The sequence below is a fragment of the Balaenoptera musculus genome, chromosome 7 (genome assembly GCF_009873245.2).
Source record: "Balaenoptera musculus isolate JJ_BM4_2016_0621 chromosome 7, mBalMus1.pri.v3, whole genome shotgun sequence".
In the NCBI taxonomy this organism is placed as follows: Eukaryota; Metazoa; Chordata; class Mammalia; order Artiodactyla; family Balaenopteridae; genus Balaenoptera; species Balaenoptera musculus.
The window spans coordinates 59281887-59309258 of record NC_045791.1 but is presented as its reverse complement, the minus strand read 5'-3'; the positions used below and the strand labels follow the sequence as shown (position 1 = coordinate 59309258).

The window sequence follows — 27372 nt, the reverse complement described above, 5'->3', positions numbered from 1 at the left end:
GCCCTCAAGATACGAGAGGAAAATTGAGGAGGTGCTGAAACTCTTAGAGAAGGAAAGGAGAAATACCTTGGCTAATTAGTATGATTCTTTCAGAACCCCCAGTTGAATTCACTAAGCCTCTTGAGGACCAGACGGTCGAAGAGGAAGCCACTGCGGTATTGGAGTGTGAAGTATCCCGGGAAAATGCTAAGGTGAAATGGTTCAAAAATGGGACAGAAATTCTCAAAAGCAAGAAGTATGAAATTGTTGCTGATGGCAGGGTCAGGAAACTTATTATACACGGCTGCACCCCAGAGGACATTAAAACGTACACATGCGATGCTAAGGATTTTAAGACTTCCTGTAACCTGAACGTCGTGCGTAAGTATTCTTCTTACACAGCACTTTTCACTTGCAACTCTTTGATAACAACAACCAAAAAACCCCCACTTTTTGCATGCCCTTCGTGGCCTAACCGCATTTCTTGGCAACTTACAGTATCGATACTGACGTAACATGATATTTTATGTGTTTAAAAAATAAGAGAGAGAGGTCCTTCCACTACATCTGGTCTGAGAAGGGCCGAGTGATCACTTTTTGCTCTGCTTCTCACTGAGTAGTGAGAGATGTGCTCTTTGTCTACATGGGGTAAGCCTACTGCAGGAATATCCCAATACAGATGAGGACAAATTGAATCTAAAAAGACAAGAAGGGTGTCATAAAAAAGAAAGGAAAGGAAATGAAAGCAATTTCCACTTGGAAGGAAAATGAATTTTCAGGTATGACGAACCACTAGAAAGTGATCATGAAATTTCAGTCTGAATAGGAGCACACTAGAGGTCTGCTGTAATATGATAAATCCCATTCACATAATGCTGTCTCTGAGAATAAGAATGGAAAAGAAGATGGAGAGAAGCCTGTATCCTTTGAGTCCTATAAATGAAGAGGGCACTAATGGTTTTTAGCACTACTTCTTCCTCTGGTGGAAAATAAAACGTCTTTTTTCAGAATGCCACATGCTAGCTCATTTTTTTCATTCATTCATTTGTCCAGCAATAATATTTTAGTGTCTTTATTTTTGTGCAGTATTTTCTATTGGTTTAGTTGCTTCCCGTCTGTCAACAGCTCATAGTGGCTTGGATTGTGCTTCCATGCATCTTGGTCTGTTTTATTCTTTCCAGTTTGTGGCTGCTCTGCTTTCGCTTATGACAGAATAGCTTCTTGGGTCTCCTTCTTACCTTTGTTACCTACTTTATCCCTACTCTAAGAAGGCTCAGCAACAATGAGCATATCTTCAAGCCTATTAGCCAGCACTTGTGTCCCAGAATTTCATTGATCAAGAAAGGGCATCTTGGGAAGGACTCACAAGGAACCCTGAAAGAAGGAAGGGCATGTGGGCAGCTCTCCAATCCTATATATCCACCAACTTAATTCTGGAGATAAATGAAACCAGAGATTAAAAAAAAAAAAAAAATCACCCTTCCATTCAAAGCATGTTGTTTTGTCACACTAATGGACTTTATACCTGACTTATACGTGACCTCTTTGAAGCTGACACACACCAAAAAAGCTGAATGTATGTGATTTCAATTGCAAACTCATGTCTCTTAGCCATAGACAAGACTGATCATAGCTTTTCAAGCTGCACTATCATTGAATTCTTCTGATTTCCCAAAGATTATGCTGCCTGCCTTAAATAAGATAACGATTCTTTGCTACTGGTGTTTCCTTTGACGATATCAACTTTCAACTCTGGAGTAGTATCAATGAAGATTTTTCCTCCAGCTGTCATTCAGAACTGAGCTGGCGATAGAGAGATAGATAGATAGGAGGAATTAGTTGGACATATATTATGCCACATAATTTTATGAAAACTAAGAGATATGTAAAATGCAAAGTATCACAACTGAATGGCAGCTCCAAGTGATTTCCAAATCAGCTGTAGCCTGCTAATATGAAAAAGCCTGCAAAAGCACCATAGTATGTCAGAGTGAATTTCTAGAAACCTCATTCTGAATTCTGATGACCTTCTCTTACAGCTCCTCATGTGGACTTCTTAAGACCACTCACCGATCTTCAAGTTAAAGAAAAAGAAATGGCTCGGTTTGAGTGTGAAATTTCCCGAGAAAATGCCAAGGTCTGTGATTGTGTGGTTGCTAACTTGTGTTTTCTGATAACTTTGTTTACTTTTGGTCTGACCAAAATGAAAAAAAAAAAAAAGAATCAAACCTCTCTGTAGTCATCACTTTACTTTTAGATTAATGATTATTACTTTAGTGTGAGATACATACTTGATTTAATTGTTCTCTTTTTAGTATTACTATTATTCATTTGCTGTTACTTGAAAAGTAAGGACTTGCAATCAGGAGATTTAGATATTATTAATTTGAACCATATGAAATTGATGTTTTCTTAGGTTAAAAACAATCAAATAAAAAAAAAAAATCAAATACCAGCAATTTCATATGTCTCAACTCAGTACTCCTGGTTGCCATTAACTACCATTGGTGAGTCAACTTTGAGTCCTGGAAAACAAAGGAGTTGGTCTGCATGAAATCCAAGGCCCTCTACGGCTCTAATACATGATCCCATTATTTTTAATAACTGATAGTAGTATCACAGCTGCTCACTTAATGATTGAAGCAGTTTGTTCTTGTTTTTTGGGGTTTGGTTATATTTACCACTTTGGTTCTTCTTCATAATGTAAAGTCTTATTGACTGCTTTTAGAAAAGCTTAGGATCATAGTTCCTCTTAAGGACACACATGTGAAGGAACAACAGGACTGATAAAGGTATTTATTTATCTTAAATATAGGTTCAGTGGTTTAAAGATGGTGCTGAAATTAAAAAGGGCAAAAAATATGACATCATATCTAAGGGAGCAGTCCGCATTCTTGTCATCAACAAATGTCTACTGGCTGATGAAGCAGAATATTCCTGCGAAGTAAGGACAGCGCAAACTTCTGGCATGCTGACAGTCCTGGGTAAGAATGAAGTCTTTCTTTGCAGGAGTATATGTGTTGGGAAAAAAAAAATTTCCGGTTTAATTCAATGTTTATTGTTTTTAACTCTTCTTGCAGAAGAAGAAGCTGTCTTTACAAAAAATCTTACCAACATTGAAGTTAGTGAAACAGACACTATAAAACTGGTTTGCGAGGTCTCCAAGCCCAGAGCAGAAGTAATTTGGTACAAAGGAGATGAAGAGATCATTGAAACAGGAAGATATGAAATACTTACTGTTGGACGAAAGAGAAGCCTGATCATTCAGAATGCTCACCTGGAAGACACTGGCAACTACAACTGCCGACTCCCAAGTTCTCGAACCGATGGCAAAGTCAAAGTTCACGGTATGAAAATTACAGTGAATACTATTGTATTTTAAGAAAATCATACTTGTTGCATGTAAGGTACAAATGCTTAATTTTTCAATATCTTGCAACTTTTTCTTTCCAGAACTTGCTGCTGAATTTATCTCAAAGCCTCAAAACGTTGAAATACTTGAAGGAGAAAAGGCTGAATTTGTCTGCTCTATATCAAAGGAAAGCTTTGCAGTCCAGTGGAAGAGAGATGATAAGACACTTGAATCTGGAGATAAATATGACATAATTGCTGATGGCAAAAAGAGGATCCTAGTTGTGAAAGATGCCACATTACAAGATATGGGCACTTATGTAGTCATGGTTGGGGCTGCCAGAGCAGCCGCTCACTTGACAGTAATTGGTAAGTTTGTTTGTGCTTCTTGGATTTACTTATATTTGCACCACATTAGTACTTCTTCATACTATAAAATCTTGTTGATTGCTTTCAGAAAAACTCAGGATCATAGTTCCTCTGAAGAACACCCGTGTGAAGGAACAACAAGAAGCTGTCTTTAACTGTGAGGTCAATACCGAAGGTGCCAAAGCCAAATGGTTCAGAAATGAAGAAGTCATATTTGATAGTTCAAAATACATTATTCTCCAAAAAGACCTGGTCTACACCCTCAGAATTAGAGATGCACAATTAGATGATCAAGCCAACTATAATGTGTCTCTGACCAATCACAGAGGTGAAAATGTTAAGAGTGCAGCCGATCTAATCGTAGAAGGTAAGTCACTTATTTGACATTAGAGATTTTAAAAATCAATTTCTATTATGAAAACAATTAAAATCAACACTCTTCTTCTCCTTTCCAACAGAGGAAGACCTTAGGATCACTGAGCCTCTTAAAGATATTGAAACAATGGAGAAGAAATCTGTCACATTCTGGTGCAAGGTGAACCGTCTCAATGTAAGACTGAACTGGACCAAAAACGGAGAAGAGGTGGCTTTTGACAACCGTGTTTTGTACAGAATTGATAAATATAAGCACTCTCTAGTCATTAAAGACTGTGGCTTCCCAGATGAAGGTGAATACATTGTCACTGCTGGACAAGATAAATCTGTTGCTGAACTTCTCATCATAGAAGCCCCTACAGAATTTGTGGAACACTTGGAAGACCAGACAGTCACTGAGTTTGACGATGCTGTCTTCTCCTGCCAGCTCTCCAGAGAGAAAGCAAATGTAAAATGGTACAGAAACGGGAGAGAAATCAAAGAAGGCAAAAAGTACGTGAGAGCTTCTCAGTCTCTATTTCTGTAGCTATATATACAAGTTTGCCAATTTAGTGGTCATTATGCAAGCTAACCAATAATTCAATCTCTTCTTTTAGATACAAATTTGAAAAAGATGGCAGAATACATAGACTCATTATAAAAGACTGCAGGCTGGATGATGAATGTGAATATGCTTGTGGAGTAGAAGACAGGAGGTCTCGAGCTAGACTCTTTGTGGAAGGTACATATTAAGTGAAAGGACGATTTTTAATACTAGTATGTTTTTAAATGTTGTTAATCCCAATACAAACATGTTTGTATTTGTTTCACATTTTCTTTTCAGAAATCCCTGTTGAGATCATCAGGCCTCCCCAGGACATCCTTGAAGCCCCTGGTACTGATGTTGTCTTTTTAGCTGAGCTCAACAAAGATAAGGTGGAAGTCCAGTGGCTAAAAAACAACATGATTATTGTCCAGAGTGACAAACACCAGATGATGAGTGAAGGAAAGATACACAGGCTACAGATTTGTGACATTAAGCCCCGTGACCAGGGTGAATACAGATTTATTGCCAAAGACAAAGAAGCCAGAGCTAAGCTTGAACTGGCAGGTAAGTCCCTTTCTTTTATTTTCAAACATCCTTACAATACCACAGATACTGGGTAGATTTCAGATTTCACAGTTAATTAATGAGAAAATGTTTGTGAAAGCTTTTTATTCCTATTAAGCCTTGTCCACATGTTAACTATTCTAATTCCTCTTACCACCAAGTGTCCTGAGTAAGAGGAAATTGACAGCATTGCTCTTTACATGCGATAACCTTGCACAGCTCCTGGCACACGGCAGCTGTTCGTTAACTCCTAGAATTAACCTATTGCCCTGAGAGTCTTCCAAGCAAACCCAGACCTAGAGACAGCCCCATTCTTTTCTACTTTCCAAATCCCTGTGGGGCCTCTTAGGTCTGTTCTCATCCTGACGCAAGCTTCCAAGACAACCTTAGAGGACGGCATTTTGAAAGAGCCATTAATGTACCTCTTGTGCATAAGAACAAGTTTGTCTGGTTTATCTTGAACTAAGTATGAGGTGCCTATTTTATATAAAAAACAGAAAACCAAAAACATGTTCTGTGCACTATATTCAGGCCTCTGTTATTATTATTGGCAAAGAATGGAGATTTTGTAGTCTCATATCATACTTAGTCCTCTATTCTTCAGAGTCTGATAATTTGCAAAATAAGCTGTGAGAACTCTTAAGTCAGCTAGTGTTCTCTCCTGTAAAGTTACTGTGACATGTAACCAGTATTTGCTAACAAATGCATAGTAAAGAAGCTATGGCATAGCTGGACTACAATAAATAACTCATAAGTATTCACATATTATTTTTCTCACTAGCCGCACCTAAAATCAAGACAGCTGACCAAGACCTGGCAGTTGATATTGGCCAGCCTCTGACCATGGTGGTGCCCTATGATGCCTACCCCAAAGCAGAAGCTGAGTGGTTTAAAGAAAATGAACCTCTGTCTTCAAAAACTGTTGATACTACAGCTGAACAGACTTCTTTCAGAATTTTAGAAGCCAAGAAAGGAGACAAAGGAAGGTATAAAATTGTGCTTCAGAACAAACATGGAAAAGCAGAAGCATTCATCAATTTACAAGTTATTGGTAAGCCCTTGAGTCACTTGGACTTTATTGGCAAAGCACAACTAAAAGCGTGATAACACACTAAAAAAAAAAAAAAATGTATATGTGAATTCCAGATGTTCCTGGGCCAGTACGTAACTTAGAAGTGACAGAAACACTTGATGGTGAAGTGAGCCTCGCTTGGGAAGAACCATTAACTGATGGTGGAAGCAAAATCATAGGTTATGTTGTTGAAAGACGTGACGTCAAGAGAAAGACCTGGGTTCTGGCCACTGACCGTGCAGATAGTTGTGAGTTTACTGTCACTAGACTACAAAAAGGAGGAGTTGAGTACCTATTCCGTGTGAGCGCCAGAAACAGAGTCGGCACTGGTGAACCAGTAGAAACTGACAGTCCTGTAGAAGCAAGGAGTAAATATGGTAAGAAGAAGTTTTTAAGTAAATTGTAAACTAGCTTATCTTTGCTTTTATCCCTGAGATAACCTAAAGCCCGTGTTTTCTGGAAATCCAGATGTTCCAGGCCCTCCTTTGAATGTAACGATCACTGATGTGAACAGATTTGGTGTCTCATTGACATGGGAACCACCAGAGTATGATGGAGGTGCCGAGATCACAAACTACGTCATTGAATTAAGGGACAAGACTTCTATCAGATGGGAAACTGCCATGACAGTAAGAGCTGAAGACCTGTCTGCAACTGTCACTGATGTGGTGGAAGGACAGGAGTACAGTTTCCGGGTTAGGGCCCAAAACCGAATTGGAGTTGGAAAACCAAGTGCAGCCACACCCTTCGTCAAAGTTGCTGATCCGATTGGTGAGTCCATCAAAAAAAAGGGAAATAAGTACTCCATTTAACCAAGAAATTAAGCTTATTGATTAAAATAAATCAAATTAAACAGAAGTTAATGAAAAGAACATCAGAAAAATTTGAGCAAAATTGTAGAAATCCAGACTGTGCCTGCTTGTATCCAGTGAATATGGGGATGATAGAAGTGATTACAGCATTATCTTAATAAGCTGTCACTGAATTAAATGGTATGCTCCAACTCTTTCTTCCAATCCAGAGAGACCAAGTCCTCCTGTGAACCTAAACTCCTCAGATCAGACTCAGTCATCAGTTCAGCTCACATGGGAACCTCCTCTGAAAGATGGAGGAGGCCCAATATTGGGCTATATAATAGAACGATGTGAAGAAGGAAAAGATCATTGGATTCGTTGCAATAAGAAACTTGTCCCTGAACTGACTTACAAGGTAGGGCATGTGTATCTAAAATAAATAGTCGGTAAATGATCATGGACTTAAATGTATATGTATTTTACAAATATTGATTCATAATTTTAGATTACTGGATTACAAAAAGGAAATAAATATTTATATCGAGTATCTGCAGAAAATGAAGCTGGTGTTTCAGATCCATCTGAAATTCTTGGTCCTCTAACTGCTGATGATGCACTTGGTAAATGGATATTTTATTTTTAGATTTGGGAACAGCACGTAGCTACTTTGGGGTACCAGGGATTTAAATACAGTACTGGAAACTCATTAAGTTTTCTCTTTGGTAGTTGAACCAACAATGGATTTAAGTGCATTTAAAGATGGCCTGGAAGTTATTGTGCCAAATCCTATCAAGATCCTGGTTCCAAGCACAGGCTATCCAAGGCCAACTGCTACCTGGTCTTTTGGAGATAAAGTACTAGCAGCGGGAGACCGTGTGAAAATGAAAACCCTATCTGCCTATGCTGAGCTTATCATTTCTCCAAGTGAACGTCCAGACAAGGGCATTTATATGCTGAAGTTAGAAAATCGTGTGAAAGCAATTTCTGGGGAGATTGATGTCAGTGTAATTGGTAAGGAACTAAACTTTTGTGCTCTAAGGTGATTTGACAGTATTAACAAATATTGGTTCAAGCTATTAATGATAATGATTTCTGACTGCATTTTTTTTTTTTCAGCTCGCCCAAGTGCACCCAAAGAACTGAAATTCGGTGCGATAACCAGGGACTCAGTACATCTGACTTGGGAACCACCAGATGATGATGGAGGAAGTCCATTAACCGGATATGTTGTTGAAAAGCGAGAAGTCAGCCGGAAAACATGGACTAAAGTGAGTTTTGAGCAGCAACTCCAGAAAAGAGAGTGGGGGAAATCCCGGAATGTTGAGATGCCTTGCAAAGTTTTTACGTTTTTACCTTTACCTTGCTGAAAAAGTACCTAAAACTTTTTAAAACGTATTGATGCTAATGCTTCCTGAGGTAGTTCAACCAAGATTTGGTGTAATCGCCTCATTTTGTGAGCCTTACTAGATTTTCAACTAGGTTTATTAAAAAATAAAACAAAACTTACCTACTCACTTGGTACCTGATAAGTATCCAATATGCCCTTTTAAGCTATAAGCCATTCTAAGGACACTAAGTACTTAACTCCCTGGTGGTCATACTTCTTCTCACTCCACTAGATTACCTTAGTTGGCCTAATCTGCCATCTTCTCTCCTCAGTTTATACCATTACTATTTTTTACCTTGATTTATCACATTTCTAATAACCAAGCTGGTAGAAAGAATCAACACCTTATTTGCCGACTTTTTAACGTGTACAAACTATGAAGCAGTTCCACCTTACATTAGGCATCAAATATTATTATGTCTTACTTTGCAATTTTCTCCTTAATATGAAATTAACGTAAGAATGATCCTTAGCATTCAAAACAACTTCCATTTGTAACCCTGCTCATGGTAAAAATATTTTGACTTAGGCAAAGAGTTTTTGGAAAACAGTTTATTAACTGTATTGCTTTGTCCCAGGTTACAGACTCTGTGACTGACCTAGAATTCACAGTTACTGATCTTGTTCAAGGAAAAGAATATTTATTTAAAGTCTGTGCTCGTAACAAGTGTGGCCCTGGAGAACCCGCATATGTTGATGAACCTGTAAATATGTCAGCTCCTGCAAGTGAGTACATTCTTGATATTTTCTTACCTAGCCTCTTGTTACCTGTTTTTGCTTTTATTTCTATTTATGTATTTATTTATTTATTTGGCCGTGCCACGCAGCTTGTGGGATCTTAGTTCCCCGACCAGGGATCGAACCCATGTCCCCTGCACTGGAAGCACAGAGTCCTAACCGCTGGACCACCAGGGAATTCCCACCTGTTTTTGCTTTTAGACCTGCAGTTGAAGTTATGGGGGAAAGACACAGGTTGGCAGTATGGAGATTTCATAGACGGCCTATCTAAGACTGACTCTCTCTTTAAAATGCTATAGCGGTACCTGACCCACCAGAGAATGTTAAGTGGAGAGATCGAACAGCCAAGAGCATCTTCCTAACATGGGATCCACCTAAACATGATGGTGGTTCACGCGTCAAAGGATATTTAGTTGAAAAATGTCCACGTGGTTCTGATCGATGGGTCGCTTGTGGAGACCCAGTTGCAGAAACAAAGTAAGTTTTTAAATTATTTGGCACAAAAGTAAATATTTACTCTTACTAAAATAGGCTTTCTTTTGGTAAATCTAAATGTTAACTTTAGAACTTCCTTGGTGTGCCTGTCTGATTTTTAAAAGTGCTGCTGAACTTACCCTTTAATCAAGGTTTTCATTAGTTAAAATGTTGAAGCAATCCAGAATTAATTTAAAGGACAGTATTATACCAGGGGTATGAATTTTGGAAATATTATGAATACTACACAATGGAACAGATTAAATGCATTAAGTAAAATATCCTATTTTGTTTTCTGACAGAATGGAAGTAACAGGTCTTGAAGAAGGCCAGTGGTATGCCTATCGTGTGAAGGCCTTGAATAGGCTAGGAGCTAGCAAGCCAAGCAGACCCACAGAAGAAATCCAGGCTGTGGACACACAGGGTACTTACTTTTGGTTTTTGCTTTATCAATCAGACTTTTGACTTTAATTCTGCCTAAACTTGGTAACATCATAAATAATCTTTTCCAATTCAGAGGCTCCAGAAATTTTCCTCGACGTGAAGCTCCTTGCGGGTCTCACTGTAAAAGCAGGAACTAAGATTGAACTTCCTGCCACTGTAACTGGCAAACCTGAACCTACAGTAACCTGGACAAAGGCTGATATGCTTCTGAAGCACGACAAAAGAATCACCATTGAAAACGTTCCTAAAAAATCCACAGTGACGATCGTGGATAGTAAGAGAAGTGACAGTGGCACATATATTATCGAGGCCATGAACGTCTGTGGTCGGGCCACCGCTGTGGTAGAAGTGAACGTCTTAGGTAAGGGAGGCTCTCGTTTTAAAAATGGGCAAACTCGTTCCAGCTACTTTTGAAAATAAACCATATTAAAAAAATGCTTTTCGGGGCTTCCCTGGTGGCGCAGTGGTTGAGAATCTGCCTGCCAATGCAGGGGACACGGGTTCGAGCCCTGGTCTGGGAAGATCCCACATGCCACGGAGCAACTAGGCCCGTGAGCCACAGTTACTGAGCCTGCGCGTCTGGAGCCTGTGCTCCGCAACAAGAGAGGCCGAGATAGTGAGAGACCTGCGGCCTGCGCACCGCGATGAAGAGTGGCCCCCGCTTGCCGCAACTAGAGAAAGCCCTCGCACAGAAACGAAGACCCAACACAGCCATAAATAAATAAATAAATAAATAAATGAAATTAAAAAAAAAAAAATGTTAAAAAAAAAAAATGCTTTTCTCTGAGTGTGTAATGTCATCCACAGATAAACCTGGACCCCCAGCTGCTTTAGACATCACGGAAGTGACCAACGAGTCATGTCTTCTCACATGGAACCCACCACGCAATGATGGCGGATCTAAAATCACAAACTATGTCGTGGAGAGAAGAGCGACCGACAGTGATATGTGGTACAAGCTCTCGTCAACTGTCAAGGATACAAAGTTCAAGGCAACCAAATTAACACCCAATAAAGAATACATCTTCAGAGTTGCTGCAGAAAACATGTACGGTGTTGGTGAGCCAGTTCAGGCCACTCCAATAACAGCCAAATATCCGTTTGGTAAGTTTCTTATTAATCAGGTGGCTAAAAAAAAAAAAGATACTTGTGTCAAAGTTGGATTTAGGTGTCATATTTATATACAGGACATAATAACACATATGATTATCCTGTCTATAGATCCACCTGGATCTCCAACTCGCCTAGAACCTTCTGATATCACTAAGGATGCAGTGACCCTCACATGGTGTGAGCCAGATGATGACGGTGGCAGCCCCATCATGGGTTACTGGGTTGAAAGATTAGATCCTGATACTGATAAATGGGTTAGATGCAATAAGATGCCAATAAAGGATACAACATACAGGTACGCCCAAGCTCTCCATCAAGATGTTAAAAAAGCAGTGTATATAAATTTTCATTCTTTAGCATTCCTTTTGATTATACCTGATTATATATTACTATAAAATTTTTAATTACTTTTACTTATCTTTTCTATTACCACATAATTTCAAAACTGATATAAATTCCATTGAAGGGCACATTTCTTAATTTCTTACCATAAAATATAAACTGTCTGGAAGTTCCAAAGTGTTTGGTCCTCTAGTATATTATGGTAATGATTATTATTATAGATATTATAATTAGATTGGTACATGTGACCAAATCTAAAGTGTGTGACAGTTAAAAGGCAATTTTTAATTTATGTTGAAATATTTCAGTTAAATATCCAAACCAGTTTTTCACAATTTAAATAAATTAGCTTCTTCTATGTGAAATAAACAGAGGCTTCTCCTTCTTATCGTGGTATTCAACTCACACTTTGTTCCTAATTCAGAGTGAAAGGTCTCACCAATAAGAAAAAATACAGATTCCGTGTGCTGGCTGAAAATCTTGCTGGACCTGGAAAATCAAGCAGATCAACTGAGCTAATCTTAATAAAGGATCCCATAGGTATTATTCATATATTTTCTGTGATTATTTTGAAGCTTATATTAATTCCTTTTGACAAACCTCAATAATGATTTCATTTCATTGGCTTGCAGATCCTCCATGGCCCCCTGGAAAACCAACTGTGAAAGATGTAGGCAGAACATCATTAATATTGAATTGGACAAAGCCAGAACACGATGGAGGGGCAAAGATCGATTCTTACATCATTGAAATGCTAAAGACTGGAACAGAGGACTGGGTCCGAGTGGCCGAAGGGGTTCCCACCACCCAGCATTTGTTCCCAGGGCTCATGGAAGGGCAGGAATACTCATTCCGAGTTAGAGCTGTGAACAAGGCGGGCGAAAGTGAACCCAGCGAACCCAGTGACCCTGTGCTTTGCCGGGAGAAACTTTGTAAGTCACTCTTAATTATTTCATCCCTGCTAGCTGATCTCTTAGTGACTACTAGAAAATTTAGTGAAGACTGAATAGTGGACAATAAGAAATTGAAATTTTTTTTCCTTCAGATCCCCCATCACCACCTCGCTGGCTTGAAGTTATCAATATTACAAAAAATACAGCAGACCTAAAGTGGACAGTTCCTGAGAAAAATGGAGGGTCGCCCATCACCAACTACATTGTAGAAAAGAGAGATGTGAGGCGGAAAGGCTGGCAAACAGTGGACACAACTGTCAAGGACACCAAGTGCACAGTGACCCCACTGACTGAGGGTTCTTTATACGTGTTCCGAGTTGCTGCAGAAAATGCCATAGGACAGAGTGACTATTGTGAAGTCGAGGACTCCGTCTTGGCCAAAGACACCTTTAGTATGCTCTCTAACTTCATCTTTGTGACACCATTTGTAGTGGATTGTCACTTTTCTCCCTGGTTTTTCTAATCACTGAATATTTTGCTTTCAGCCACCCCTGGACCACCCTACGCTCTGACAGTGGTTGATGTGACGAAAGGACATGTTGACCTGAAGTGGGAACCACCTAAAAATGATGGTGGAAGACCAATACAGAGGTAGAATTTTAATTAACTCATAAAGAAAAATTTACATTCGGCTGAAAATTCTTTATTCATGCTCATGAAATGCTTTGTTATTTCAATAGATATGTCATTGAGAAGAAAGAAAAGTTAGGTACCCGCTGGGTGAAAGCTGCAAAGACCTCAGGACCTGACTGTAACTTTAAAGTAACTGATGTCATTGAAGGAACAGAGGTCCAGTTTCAGGTTCGGGCAGAGAATGAAGCTGGAGTTGGACACCCAAGCGAACCCACGGATATCCTAAAAATTGAAGATCCAACAAGTAAGTAGTGTTGATTATACGAAGGATCTTGTCTAGAGCTTGATGATGAGATTGTGGATGTGAATGTTTCACTCTCTTTTCAGGTCCTCCTTCATCTCCCCTTGACCTGCATGTGACTGATGCTGGGAGAAAGCACATTGCCATTGCTTGGAAGCCTCCAGAGAAAAATGGTGGAAGTCCTATTATAGGATACCATGTTGAAATGTGTCCAGTAGGCACTGAGAAATGGATGCGAGTTAATTCTCGCCCAATAAAAGACTTGAAATTCAAGGTTGAAGAAGGTGTTGTGCCCGACAAGGAGTATGTTCTGAGAGTGAGAGCCGTCAATGCTGTTGGTGTCAGTGAGCCATCTGAAATCTCCGAAAACGTGGTTGCCAAAGACCCAGACTGTAAGAACGGTTTCTTTTTATAATTAATAAAGTAGGCTTTACTCATGCACTGCATTTTGACACACCCTTTTTTTCCCCTTTTGGATTATCTCTTACAGGCAAGCCAACAATTGATCTGGAGACTCACGACATTGTTGTCATTGAAGGTGAAAAATTAAGCATTCCTGTTCCCTTCAGAGCTGTCCCAGTTCCAACCGTTAGCTGGCATAAAGATGGCAAAGAAGTTAAAGCAAGTGATAGATTAACAATGAAGAAGGATCACATCTCTGCACACCTTGAAGTTCCCAAGAGTGTCCATGCAGATGCTGGAGTTTACACCATTACCCTGGAGAATAAGCTCGGCTCAGCAACTGCCTCAATCAATGTCAAAGTCATAGGTAATCATTCTTTGATGAAACACCAGACATTCTTCACCTGTTTGTTGGGAAAATTGGTTAACTCTGCAATGTTAGTATAAATGGCTTCATGAGCTGGCCATTTGTAAACTAAATGTCCTTTCAGATTATTTCTTCCCATATGAGAAGCAAAGCAATTCTGAAGAGATGAAATTGCTATTTAAACTCTGATTACACTAATTTACTTCTGTTGTAATTATTTGCATGTGAAGTACTAATTTAAGTAAAAGATATGGCATACCCAAAGAGTGTTTAAATAACCAATATTCATTTATTAATTGTATTTGCATGTTTTCATAGTGTTCTCAACCAGGAGTGGTAACATTTTCTGCCCCCTTCCCCCCCACACATGGATGGTGTTTCGAAATTTGGGGGGCCATTTTTGCTTGGAACAAAGACTAAGGGGGAAGCTACTGACATTTAGTATTTAATTGGGAGTGAAGGATGCAAAATGGCCTGCAATGTCCGACTCAGAGAAAGAGTGTGCTCTTAATATGCTGACTTTTCAGGTTACAATAATAATTGTCAATTTGATTTCTAATAGGCCTACCTGGACCATGCAAAGATCTTAAAGCAAGTGACGTGACCAAGAGTTCTTGTAAATTAACCTGGGAACCTCCAGAATATGATGGTGGAAGCCCAGTTCTTCATTACGTCCTAGAACGCAGAGAAGCTGGGAGGAGGACGTATATACCAGTCATGTCTGGTGAGAACAAACTGTCTTGGACTGTCAAAGATCTCATACCAAATGGTGAATACTTCTTCCGTGTTAAAGCTGTCAACAAGATTGGTGGAGGCGAATATATTGAACTGAGAAATCCAGTCATTGCTCAAGATCCGAAGCGTAAGTTTGGGCATGAATGTAATAGAGTTAAGAGTTAATATGCATTTTTTTTTTAATTTTAAGAAGAAGATGGGTTTCCCTACATTAACAGGTTTTTTCTTGTCCTTCAGAGCCCCCTGATCCACCTGTAGATGTTGAGGTGTATAATCCTACAGCTGAGGCAATGACTATTACATGGAAGCCACCTTTGTACGACGGAGGGAGCAAGATAATGGGTTACATCATAGAGAAGATTGCTAAGGGTGAGGAGAGATGGAAGAGATGCAACGAACACCTGGTACCAGTCCTGACCTATACAGCAAAAGGCCTTGAAGAGGGAAAGGAATACCAATTCCGTGTGCGAGCAGAAAATGCTGCTGGTATTGGCGAACCTTCTCGGGCCACTCCTCCAGCCAAAGCCATAGATCCTGTTGGTAAGTTGTGTTTAATGGGTTTGCCATTTTCCCATCGTAAAAGAAATGAGAATAAGGTTTTGTCAGATATTTTAATCAGAATTGAAAACAATTACTGTTTTTAATCATTGCAGATGCCCCAAAAGTCATTATGAGAACAAGCCTAGAAGTGAGACGAGGTGATGAAATAGCACTCGATGCAACTATTTCTGGGTCACCTTACCCAACTATTACGTGGCTAAAGGATGAAAATGTTATCACACCAGAGGAAATTAGGAAGCGGGTAGCACCCTTGGTTAGGAGGAGGAAGGGTGAAGTTCAAGAAGAAGAACCATTTGTCCTGCCTCTGACACAGCGTTTGAGTATCGACAATAGTAAAAAAGGAGAATCTCAGCTACGTGTCCGAGATTCTCTCCGACCTGATCATGGCCTGTTTATGATCAAAGTTGAAAATGACCATGGTATTGCAAAAGCTCCTTGTACCGTCAGTGTGCTAGGTAAGTAGGTAAAACTACACTTTCCAATGGAAGAAAGTTAATATAAGTGTTTTGCGGGCAGTTAATAAATAGAAGTGGGCAATAGCTTCAGCGAGGTATCCTCGGTCCCATTTTTTTCTCCTGGCTACGTAAAAGGAATCAACTGACCTTGTTATTCATTAGCTAAGGTGATACAAAGATAGACAGATGTAGGAAAAACAGAAGTTTATGTCACAGAAGCACACTGTGTTTAGAAGTTTAGAAGCACACTAAACATTTACATTTTCCATTGCTACACAAATTTTTAACCACTTCTGTCTTTCAAAATATCAGATATACCAGGACCACCAATCAACTTTGTATTTGAAGATATTAGAAAGACCTCAGTCGTCTGTAAATGGGAACCACCCCTTGATGATGGTGGCAGTGAAATTTTAAACTACACTTTGGAAAAGAAAGACAAGACAAAACCTGACTCAGAATGGATTGTCGTCACTTCAACACTTAGACATTGCAAATATTCAGTGACAAAGTTGATTGAAGGAAAAGAGTACCTCTTCCGTGTAAGAGCTGAAAATAGGTTTGGACCTGGACCACCATGTGTTTCAAAGCCACTTACAGCTAAAGATCCATTTGGTAAGGATCTTTAGCATTTAAACTTTGCCTTTTTATCATATGTTGGTATATATATTATCACAGCTTGTAAACTTGAATTTTTATGTCATACTAGGGAATTAATTCAAATATGCCTTTTTAATTTTAATCAGAACCACCTGATGCACCCGATAAGCCCACTGTGGAAGATGTCACCAGTAACAGTATGCTAGTGAAATGGAATGAACCAAAAGATAATGGAAGCCCCATCTTGGGTTACTGGCTTGAAAAACGTGAGGTGAATAGCACACACTGGTCTCGTGTCAACCGAAACCTTCTGAATTCTTTGAAGACCAATGTAGAAGGCCTATTAGAGGGACTCACCTATGTCTTCAGAGTACGTGCCGAAAATGCAGCTGGACCTGGAAAGTTCAGTCCCCCCTCAGATCCCAAAACAGCACATGATCCAATCTGTAAGTAATTCCTTAAGAAGAAAGTGGTGTATAGCATGGTCACTGTAATTAACAGTACTGTTTTATATGCTTGCAAGTTGTTGAGAGAGTAGATCTTAAGTGTTATCAAAAAGTGGTAATTATGTGAGGGGGTGGTGGTGTTAACTAACATTATTGTGGCAATCATTTTGCAATATATACATGTATCAAATCATCACATTGTACACCTTAAACTTACATATGTTTTATGTCAATAATATCTCAGTCAAGCTGGAAAAAAATCAAACTAAATACTAGCAATGACTATAGACACATGCGTTGAGGTTGCAATGTAAAATTTTAAACATCTGTATTTATAACTTCTTAAAAGTTTCACAAAGCAATACTCACCCATATTACATGCAACACACTGTGAAAAAAAAAAAAGTGGGATCACGTAAGCTACTGCACATTTTAAAACCATCATCAGTGAGTTGTTGTTTTTTTGAATAAATTTACTTATTTATTTATTGGCTGCATTGGGTCTTCGTTGCTGAGTGCAGGCTTTCTCTAGTTGCGGCGAGCGGGGGCTACTCTTTGTTGCAGTGCGCAGGCTTCTCATTGCGGTGGCTTCTCTTGTTGCAGAGCACGGGCTCTAGTCGCTTGGGCTTCAGTAGTTGTGGCACGTGGGCTCAGTAGTTGTGACTCACGGGCTCTAGAGCGCAGGCTCAGTAGTTGTGGCACACAGGCTTTGTTGCTCTGCGGCATGTGGGATCCTCCCAGACCAGGGCTCGAACCCGTGTCCCCTGCATTGGCAGGCGGATTCTTAACCACTGCACCGCCAGGGAAGTACCCATCAGTGAGTTTTGATTTCTGTGTCTGCATTCATTCTAGCTCCACCTGGGCCACCTGTCCCAAGAGTCACTGACACAAGTTCCACAACTATTGAACTGGCATGGGAACCCCCAGCTTTCAATGGTGGTGGGGAAATTGTTGGCTACTTTGTTGATAAGCAGCTGCTTGGCACAAATGAATGGTCCCGCTGCACAGAGGAGATGATCAAGGCCCGTGAGTACACTGTCAAAGAAATCCGAGAGGGTGCCGATTACAAACTTCGAGTGAGCGCCGTCAACGCCGCAGGTGAAGGACCGCCTGGAGAAACAGAACCCGTTACTGTGGCTGAACCACAAGGTACTTAAAAGATACATAAATAAGATGATGGATATTTTCCCAGTATGAGATTTTTTTCCCCCGTCTTTCTTGGGCTAATGTATGACTGTTCTCTTTCAACAGAGCCTCCAAATGTGGAACTAGATGTTTCTGTCAAGGCTGGAATACAGATCATGGCTGGGAAGACTCTCAGAATTCCAGCTGTGGTAACTGGTCGTCCAGTGCCAACAAAAGTGTGGACCATAGAAGAAGGAGAGCTGGATAAAGACCATGTTGAAATAGAGAACGTTGGAACCAAATCTGAACTAATTATCAAGAATGCATTAAGAAAAGATCATGGCAGATATGTGATTACAGCTACCAATAGCTGTGGTTCTAAATTTGCAGCAGCCCGGGTAGAAGTTTTTGGTAAGGAATATTACATGGATTTCCACAGGATTTTTCCTAAGTGATACTATCTTATTGCATTGATTTTTTTGTTGCCGTTCTATTTTTCAGATGTCCCTGGTCCAGTTCTTGATTTGAAACCCGTTGTAACAAACAGAAAAATGTGTCTGCTTAACTGGTCTGATCCAGCAGATGATGGAGGAAGTGATATCACGGGCTTTATTATTGAAAGAAAGGATGCTAAGATGCATACTTGGAGACAACCAATAGAGACTGAGAGATCTAAATGTGACATCACAGGTCTCCTTGAGGGACAAGAATATATGTACCGTGTGATTGCCAAGAACAAGTTTGGCTGTGGCCCTCCTGTTGAAATAGGACCAATTCTTGCAGTTGACCCACTAGGTAAAAGAGAAGGTTTTCATTGTGTATATAAAGTAAATACTGATTGCTTCTAGTTATGTCATTTATGTATAGAGCTTTATGGCTTCAAACGCCCAACAGTCTCAAGATGTATAGCTGGAATAATGAGAAAGTAATGAGAAAGGTAAACCAAATAACTACCAGCAACTTTAAGTATACCACGTTTACAATAATTTCAATGTAGTTTTTGCACAAAACTGGGCATGGTTTTGCGTCCTGAAAAACCTGAATCACTGGAGCTTAGCATAACCTAAAAATAGTTTAGAAATATTACATCTTAGTAAGAAAATACACTGGAGTAATTAATTTAATAGTCCAGTAGTCAAAGAGAGTTCATTGTTTTTGAAAGATTATAGGACAGAAAACTGCCTTAGCGTAAATGCTTTAGTCTTCCTTTAGCCCTCAAGTAGTCCCCACACTGGAAGGATGAGGGGGCACCAAAACCAGAAAGAGCCAACAAAGAATGGAAAACCAACCAAAGGAGATCTCCTTGACCAGTATAAACAAATAGGAAGCCCTAATATTGCACACACTTGGTAATGCATGCTGACATCCCATCCTAGAAAGCAAAGTCTTTGAGGAGGCCCTGTTCCCCAAGAGACAGAGGAGTTATTCCTCCAGCAGCAGCAGCAGCAGCACCACCACCCGAAAACAGGAACAAAATTACCTCCTCACTGTAACAGCTCATCCCAAAATGTCCACTACAGCTTAGGTTGTGCCAGAAAGAACAGAACAGAGTTGGACTTCTACCACTAAGCTCTGCTTCTGGTTGCGATAATAGTCAAGAGTGGATTGGGTCTAGTTTCACCATGCAAAGCTTATTCTTTCTATCTTGTCCTTCAGGACACAAAACTACAGCAGCATTACATAAATTCTCTTTCCACCCCCTGTTAAACCCACACTTGAGGCAACATGGTTCAAAGTGTGTTCAGTAGACATATCCATTTTCTGTTAATAAGAAAGGAACACTTGCTCTCAGCTGGTCATTCAAAGCAAAACTTCATAGACAGCCCTCCTAGGTCATTAAAATTAGAAGCTTTCCCACTGACAGACAGAGGTAAAATATCTAAAATGCTAAATATAAAAAAGCATACCTGCACCTCAATTTTTAATCAATAACCTTGACTATAGAGTTTACTAAGAAAAATTCTGACTATATGAATGCCTGTAATTCTGTTAACTGAGATATTCTGAGGATTTTAAAGACAGATGTAACATTACACCACACAGAAACCTATTTTTCACATAATTAATCTGAATTGAAATGTGATTTCTTACATGAATACTTATTTCATTCTTGTCATTTCAACCTGCCTCTGGTTAAAGGTCCTCCAACGTCTCCCGAGAGGCTTACATATACGGAAAGGACCAAGTCCACTATCAACCTTGACTGGAAAGAGCCCCGCAGTAATGGTGGCTGCCCCATCCAAGGCTATATCATTGAAAAACGGCGTCATGACAAACCTGACTTTGAAAGAGTTAACAAGCGACTCTGCCCAACCACATCTCTTCTGGTTGAAGATCTTGATGAACACCAAATGTATGAGTTCCGTGTCAAGGCCGTCAACGAAATTGGTGAAAGCGAACCATCCCTGCCTCTTAATGTGGTCATACAAGATGATGAAGGTGTTGAATCTGAACATAATAATCATTTTAATGCACTTTATCTCATAGGTTGAGCAAACATCCTTATGACTTTGCTATTTTTTTCCCCCTTTCCCTTCTCTTTGCAGTGCCTCCAACTATTAAGTTGCGCCTGTCTGTTCGAGGAGACACCATCAAAGTTAAGGCGGGAGAGCCTGTTAACATCCCTGCAGATGTGACAGGCCTTCCAATGCCTAAAATTGAGTGGTCCAAGAATGAAACTGTGATTGAAAAACCCACCGATGCACTTAAGATAACCAAGGAAGAAGTATCCCGAAGTGAGGCAAAGACTGAGCTTAGCATTCCCAAAGCAACCCGGGAGGACAAAGGCACTTACACGGTGACTGCTTCTAATCGCCTTGGCTCAGTGTTCCGAAATGTCCATGTTGAAGTATACGGTAAGTGACACGCTTTCTTATAGAAAAAAGAAATCCAGTGTCTGTTTAAGAATTTGCTTCTCAATCTCCTCCTTTGGTTCCTTTTCAGATCGTCCATCCCCACCAAGAAATCTTGCTGTTATTGACATTAAAGCTGAGTCTTGCCACTTAACTTGGGATGCCCCTCTAGACAATGGTGGGGGTGAAATCACCCATTATGTCATTGACAAACGCGATGCAAGCAGGAAGAAAGCTGAATGGGAAGAAGTCACCAACACTGCTGTAGAGAGGAGATATGGGGTAAACTCTTCTAAGTATTTTCTTATGCACACTTAAAGGACATAACTCTGAATTAACATCATTCTAGCATGACCTTGGAATTTAATGATTAAACTCAAAACCACACACAAAAAGCTTAAGTATAGTTTTTAGCATCTTGCACATAAAGCCACTTAGTAAATACTTTGATATACAGATCCTCTTTTACTTGAGAGAGCCACTATTAGGTGCAATAAATTTACACATTCTCATTTTAAAAGACTTTCTCCATGTTTGAGTGGAGAAACTCAGATAACTGAGTTTATAGAAGTATTTCTTTTTACAGTCTTCCCTACCAAAATAACTGGAATTTTAAAACAAGTGAAAATCAATGTAAGTATATTGTTTTTAAGAAATTATTATCCATCTGATTTCTAGATCTGGAAACTTATCCCCAATGGTCAGTATGAGTTCCGAGTTAGGGCAGTGAATAAATATGGAACCAGCGATGAATGCAAATCAGATAAAGTGGTCATTCAAGATCCTTATCGCACTCCTGGACCTCCAGGAAAGCCAAAAGTTTTGGAGCGCGCCAAAGGGTCGATGCTAGTGAACTGGACTCCTCCTCTGGACAACGGCGGCTCTCCAATTACTGGCTACTGGCTGGAGAAGAGAGAAGAGGGTGGTGCCTACTGGTCACGTGTTAGCCGAGCACCGATAACCAAAGTGGGATTGAAAGGCATGGAATTTAATGTTCCCCATTTGACTGAAGGTGTTAAATACCAGTTCAGAGCGATGGCAATAAACGCTGCAGGAGCTGGCCCTCCCAGTGAACCATCAGACCCAGCTGTTGCAGAAGATCCCATATGTAAGTATGCTTCCATTTCTGGAATTTGTCAAGGGTAAAGCCACTAAATGGATAGTTCTGCTCTTAAATTTCTTGTATATTTCTATGCCAAATTATTTTATTTATTAAAATAAAAAGTTTCATACTTACATAGACTATCAGAAGTATATATGTATGTGTGTATACATATATACACACACTATGCACACATATCTAATATGTACATATACATGTATATGCATACACATACATACAAAAACTCATACAGTGTTTAAACACTTAGATTAAATCTAGTATTGTATGAGGAAGTGATTCCTCATACAATACTAGATTTAATCTAAGTGTTTAAAGACCCTGGACTATAAGCTCCTCTCTGCTCCCATACCTTAAATAAACCTCTCTCTCATTAATTACCTACTGTGGAAATTATCTCCCTCACTAAACAGTCAGACCCTCCAGTAGGAGTTCAACAAAAGCAAAAGGTTGTTAAATTTTCAATAGTATATATTGAATAAAGATATAAGATCTTCAAGCACAGTCTGTGAGGTCAAATAAAAGAAAAAACAATTCTGAAAGATCTATGAGCAGATCAGTTCAAAAATTAAAATACCATGGCCTTAATGATTAATTTCATTTGCTATATAAATGGATTTTCTGTGGGAAAAAAAGATTCAGCTATTTGTTAAAAAGACTTAAAATAATCTAAGTTCTATACAGAGCATATATAAAAAATGAATTAGTCATTCATTCTGCAAGCTGGTAGTAAACATATGCTATGTGCAAAGAGCTGTCCTAGGCACTGGAGAGGAAAGAGCTATGGTTAAAAAGATGAATGGAGTAAAAGAATTTCCGTAATCGTAAAGTACTGTCAGAAATGTGATGGATTGTCACTTGATTAGGGACAGGGTCAATGGCTACAGTAAAGGGCTTAAGATTAGTTTGTGTTCAAAGGTTTACCAGCTAATGATGAAATCATTTTTTAATTTTAATTTTATGGTAGGTTAAATTAAAATAAGCTTTTAGTAGAGAATACTGCAGAATCTCTTCAAAGGGATCTCAAAAGTAAAACAGCTTTTCACCGATTGTGTGTAAATGGAGTATTTCTCTATCTAGAGCTAGTCAGTAATCTTTCTACTCCCAGTTAGTTGTTTGCTTTCTTTGTTTTAGCATTAATGCTAAATGAAAATAGATTTTCTTATAGTTCTCTTCTATAGAAGGTAATTTATTCCTTTGGCATTCCTATTTTAATATTTTAATAGATTAAAAATAAGATATGATCAGGTATAGTAAAACATTCTTATAGTATATAAATCTCTCATCCCACCAGCTTCAAAAATCTGATTTTTTTTTTTTTTTTAATTAGATCCACCTGGGCCACCTTCTCGCCCAGAGGTCAAAGATAAAACAAAGTCAAGCATCTCACTAGCATGGAAACCTCCAGCCAAAGATGGTGGCAGTCCGATCAAAGGATACATTGTAGAAATGCAAGAAGAAGGTACTACTGACTGGAAAAGCGTAAACAAACCAGACAAACTTCTAACTACCTGTGAATGTGTGGTGCCGAATTTGAAAGAGCTCAGGAAGTACAGATTCCGAGTGAAAGCTGTCAATGAAGCTGGTGAATCTGAACCAAGTGATACAACTGGAGAGATCCCTGCCACTGATATTCAAGGTACTTGTCCTTAATCCATTTATGTATTCATCTTTTGATCTTCTTATTATGAAATTGATTTATTTGTTGAAGACATGTCAATTACTTTTTTTGAAAAAGGTGAGCTAAATCCTGTTATATTATCCTTGGTATTACAGAGGAACCAGAAATTTTCATTGACATTGGAGCACAAGACTGTCTGATTTGTCAAGCTGGCACACAGATTAGGATTCCTGCTGTCATCAAGGGACGCCCAACACCAAAATCATCTTGGGAATTTGATGGAAAGGCAAAGAAGGCAATGAAGGTAAGAAAATTATAATTCTCTGCATCTCCCATTGACTCACTGTAAGGAATATTTACACTATAACTGACTATCTTCTTTTCTAATAGGATGGGGTTCATGACATACCTGAAGATGCACAGGTAAAAAAAAAAACAAAAAACTGAAATGATTCAGAATCTGATTGACTTCAATACTGCTATTATTTCATTCGGTGTATGACTGCTATTTTCTTTGTACAGCTGGAGACTGCTGAAAACTCATCCGTAATTATTATTCCGGAATGTAAACGATCTCATTCAGGCAAATACAGCATCACAGCCAAGAATAAAGCAGGACAAAAGACTGCAAATTGCAGAGTTAAAGTCATGGGTAAGAAAGACTTTAAAAGTTATTATGGAATAAGAACAAATTATTTTAAACAAGGCACCACTGTTTATATTGTGATTTGCATCCAACAGATGTACCAGGGCCACCCAAACATCTGAAAGTCAGTGACATCACAAGGGGTAGTTGCAAGCTTACATGGAAGATGCCGGATGATGATGGAGGAGACAGGATCAAAGGCTATGTTATCGAGAAGAGGACTATTGATGGAAAAGCTTGGACTAAAGTCAATCCAAACTGTGGAAGCACTTCATTTGTAGTCCCTGACCTCATCTCTGAACAGGAATACTTCTTCCGCGTGCGGGCACAAAACCGTTTTGGTATTGGTGCTCCCGTGGAAACCATTCAGAGGACCACTGCCAGAGATCCAATATGTAAGTTTTTAAGTCTAAGATTAAAGTAGCTTCCTAAACTTGAAATATATTGTTATAAATAATGATTAATACTTTCTTTAACTATTTTTAAAGATCCTCCTGATCCCCCTATTAAACTCAAGATTGGCCTCATAACAAAGAACACAGTACACCTGTCATGGAAACCCCCAAAGAATGATGGGGGCTCCCCTGTCACCCACTATATTGTTGAGTGCCTTGCATGGGATCCTACTGGGACAAAGAAAGAAGCATGGAAACAGTGCAATAAGCGCGACGTGGAAGAACTGGAGTTTACGGTGGAAGACCTAGTAGAGGGTGGGGAATATGAATTCAGAGTCAAAGCTGTCAACGCCGCAGGAGTCAGCAAACCTTCAGCCACTGTTGGCCCCGTGACTGTCAAAGACCAGACATGTAAGTACCAATGCGTTATCTATCAGAGAATGTCCTCTTCGTGAATGCCTTCCTAGATACTCAAGAACAGTCCAAAATAAAAAGAGATGTCTCTGTACGTCAGAAGCTACCATGGGTTGAGTCTGGACATGGGCCCATTACCCAATCACTCATGCCCTCAACTTCCACAGAATTATCATATGTCCGTACATATTACCTTTCCCTTACTGAAAGGAGATACTGTTTGGAATTTCCTTACTCTAATTTTTCTCCATGGCAGGCTGTTTTACTTACCAGAAGTTAACACAGTTCCTCTGCATGCTCCTCAAAAAGGGCAGAAAGTAACCAGTTATTTGCTTAGCAACTGCTGAGACCCATTTATCTTCACAATCGAGCTTCTTTTTCTTAAGTAGAAACTTATATACCATCACAGCCATGAATAATCTGGGAACAGCATCAAAGGAAATGAGACTGAATGTCCTTGGTAAAGGTTACGTGGTTTTATTAAAACTACATGATTTTCTCTATTTGAGAAAAAGATATATCTACTTTAAGAGATAAAATATCCACACAAATATGGTAATAATTCTTCCTCTCATTATTGTTACCATCACTACTGCTGTGTATTTGTTAGTTCTCTCTTCTAAATTTAGGAAAGCTGTAGTCACTACTCCCTGTGCATATTCTTACACTAAATTCATGAAAAATGGAAAATTGCTTTGCCTCTGCTAGCAGTTAGTTAGTTATATTTCTTAAAAGGGGAATTCATCTCAGAACAAACAAAGTAGGTTCCCTCATTAACTCTGCATAAATATTAGGGAATATCATGAAAGAACTCCCAAGTCTAAGATACTATAGTTTCACTTCTCTCTGCCCTTTTTCAATATCTACAGTCATAATGATGCCAGGTAAGAGAGAGACAGTAGCTGATACATAGCCACATGTAGATCAATAAAGGATGATGACCACACATGCCTGTTCCCTAAACTGGTATAAATTAGCTGAAGACAGATCTGTTCTTTATGTCAGGTAGGGCTATAAAGCCTGCTTATAGTAGATCAAATAACTAACTTTATTATCACTGTGAATTCTACTTTCGATCCTTTAGTGTTTGTTTTATGTTCCTAATGACAACGTTTTTTTAAAAAATAATCTAGGCCCACCTGCAATTGAGCTAAAAGAATTCATGGAGGTTGAAGAAGGAACTGATGTTAGCATCGTGGCCAAAATTAAAGGTGTGCCATTCCCGACACTAACCTGGTTTAAAGCTCCTCCAAAGAAGCCTGATAACAAAGAACCTGTTGTCTACGACACCCATGTCAACAAACTGGTGGTGGATGATACCTGCACTCTAGTTATTCCACAGTCTCGCAGGAGTGACACTGGCTTATATACCATCACAGCTGTGAATAATCTGGGAACAGCATCAAAGGAAATGAGGCTGAATGTCCTTGGTAAAGATTACATGGTTTTATTAAAACTACACGATTTTCTGTCCATAAATGTAATATCTGTCTTTAAAATCATTCTCCTAATAAAGTTTTCTTTTTTTAAACCATTTTAGGTCGCCCTGGCCCTCCAGTGGGACCAATAAAGTTCGAATCTATTTCAGCAGATCAAATGACATTATCTTGGCTTCCACCTAAAGATGATGGTGGGTCTAAGATTACAAACTACGTAATTGAGAAAAGAGAAGCTAACAGGAAGACATGGGTGCATGTCTCCAGCGAACCTAAAGAGTACACATACACAATTCCAAAATTGCTAGAAGACCATGAATATGTATTTCGAATCATGGCCCAGAACAAATATGGCATTGGGGAACCTCTTGACAGTGAACCAGAAACAGCAAGAAACCTCTTCTGTAAGTAGGACATGTTTCACATTCAAAGTCACTCTTATTTGTGTTTTTCATAATTTCTTATAAATCACTGTGATTTTTGTCACAGCTGTCCCTGGAGCACCAGATAAACCAACAGTTAGCAGTGTGACTCGAAACTCCATGACTGTCAACTGGGAAGAGCCAGAATACGATGGAGGCTCTCCTGTGACAGGATACTGGCTAGAAATGAAAGACACCACTTCAAAGAGATGGAAGAGAGTTAACCGAGATCCTATCAAAGCCATGACTTTGGGTGTTTCTTATAAAGTGACTGGTCTTATTGAAGGTTCTGATTATCAATTCCGGGTATACGCAATCAATGCTGCTGGTGTGGGTCCAGCAAGTCTGCCATCAGACCCAGTGACTGCTAGAGATCCCACTGGTAAGCCTTAAAACCATTCTTTCCCCCCGCCCCAAAAG

At 39.3% G+C, this 27372-nt stretch overlaps 1 protein-coding gene across 1 annotated transcript in view; it reads left to right on the top strand.

The window, feature by feature from the left end:
- Positions 1 to 27372, top strand: part of TTN (titin) — a 287707-nt gene that overhangs the window by 187931 nt on the left and 72404 nt on the right. The window contains exons 204-253 of the mRNA XM_036857396.1: positions 94 to 360; positions 2019 to 2116; positions 2795 to 2963; positions 3060 to 3326; positions 3433 to 3699; positions 3788 to 4066; positions 4158 to 4566; positions 4671 to 4795; positions 4898 to 5164; positions 5946 to 6215; positions 6311 to 6613; positions 6705 to 7007; positions 7258 to 7445; positions 7536 to 7650; positions 7757 to 8041; positions 8147 to 8298; positions 8996 to 9143; positions 9455 to 9632; positions 9932 to 10053; positions 10147 to 10434; positions 10881 to 11177; positions 11295 to 11481; positions 11953 to 12068; positions 12161 to 12460; positions 12574 to 12873; positions 12967 to 13072; positions 13162 to 13358; positions 13442 to 13747; positions 13846 to 14124; positions 14687 to 14986; positions 15097 to 15399; positions 15513 to 15875; positions 16188 to 16490; positions 16622 to 16921; positions 17774 to 18070; positions 18173 to 18457; positions 18548 to 18841; positions 20186 to 20485; positions 20593 to 20901; positions 20990 to 21180; positions 21577 to 22006; positions 23349 to 23657; positions 23795 to 23943; positions 24030 to 24062; positions 24162 to 24291; positions 24381 to 24680; positions 24774 to 25091; positions 26228 to 26524; positions 26635 to 26934; positions 27020 to 27334. Of these exons, the coding sequence (XP_036713291.1) occupies positions 94 to 360; positions 2019 to 2116; positions 2795 to 2963; positions 3060 to 3326; positions 3433 to 3699; positions 3788 to 4066; positions 4158 to 4566; positions 4671 to 4795; positions 4898 to 5164; positions 5946 to 6215; positions 6311 to 6613; positions 6705 to 7007; positions 7258 to 7445; positions 7536 to 7650; positions 7757 to 8041; positions 8147 to 8298; positions 8996 to 9143; positions 9455 to 9632; positions 9932 to 10053; positions 10147 to 10434; positions 10881 to 11177; positions 11295 to 11481; positions 11953 to 12068; positions 12161 to 12460; positions 12574 to 12873; positions 12967 to 13072; positions 13162 to 13358; positions 13442 to 13747; positions 13846 to 14124; positions 14687 to 14986; positions 15097 to 15399; positions 15513 to 15875; positions 16188 to 16490; positions 16622 to 16921; positions 17774 to 18070; positions 18173 to 18457; positions 18548 to 18841; positions 20186 to 20485; positions 20593 to 20901; positions 20990 to 21180; positions 21577 to 22006; positions 23349 to 23657; positions 23795 to 23943; positions 24030 to 24062; positions 24162 to 24291; positions 24381 to 24680; positions 24774 to 25091; positions 26228 to 26524; positions 26635 to 26934; positions 27020 to 27334 (12414 nt within the window). The remainder of the gene's footprint in view (positions 1 to 93; positions 361 to 2018; positions 2117 to 2794; positions 2964 to 3059; positions 3327 to 3432; positions 3700 to 3787; positions 4067 to 4157; positions 4567 to 4670; positions 4796 to 4897; positions 5165 to 5945; positions 6216 to 6310; positions 6614 to 6704; positions 7008 to 7257; positions 7446 to 7535; positions 7651 to 7756; positions 8042 to 8146; positions 8299 to 8995; positions 9144 to 9454; positions 9633 to 9931; positions 10054 to 10146; positions 10435 to 10880; positions 11178 to 11294; positions 11482 to 11952; positions 12069 to 12160; positions 12461 to 12573; positions 12874 to 12966; positions 13073 to 13161; positions 13359 to 13441; positions 13748 to 13845; positions 14125 to 14686; positions 14987 to 15096; positions 15400 to 15512; positions 15876 to 16187; positions 16491 to 16621; positions 16922 to 17773; positions 18071 to 18172; positions 18458 to 18547; positions 18842 to 20185; positions 20486 to 20592; positions 20902 to 20989; positions 21181 to 21576; positions 22007 to 23348; positions 23658 to 23794; positions 23944 to 24029; positions 24063 to 24161; positions 24292 to 24380; positions 24681 to 24773; positions 25092 to 26227; positions 26525 to 26634; positions 26935 to 27019; positions 27335 to 27372) is intronic.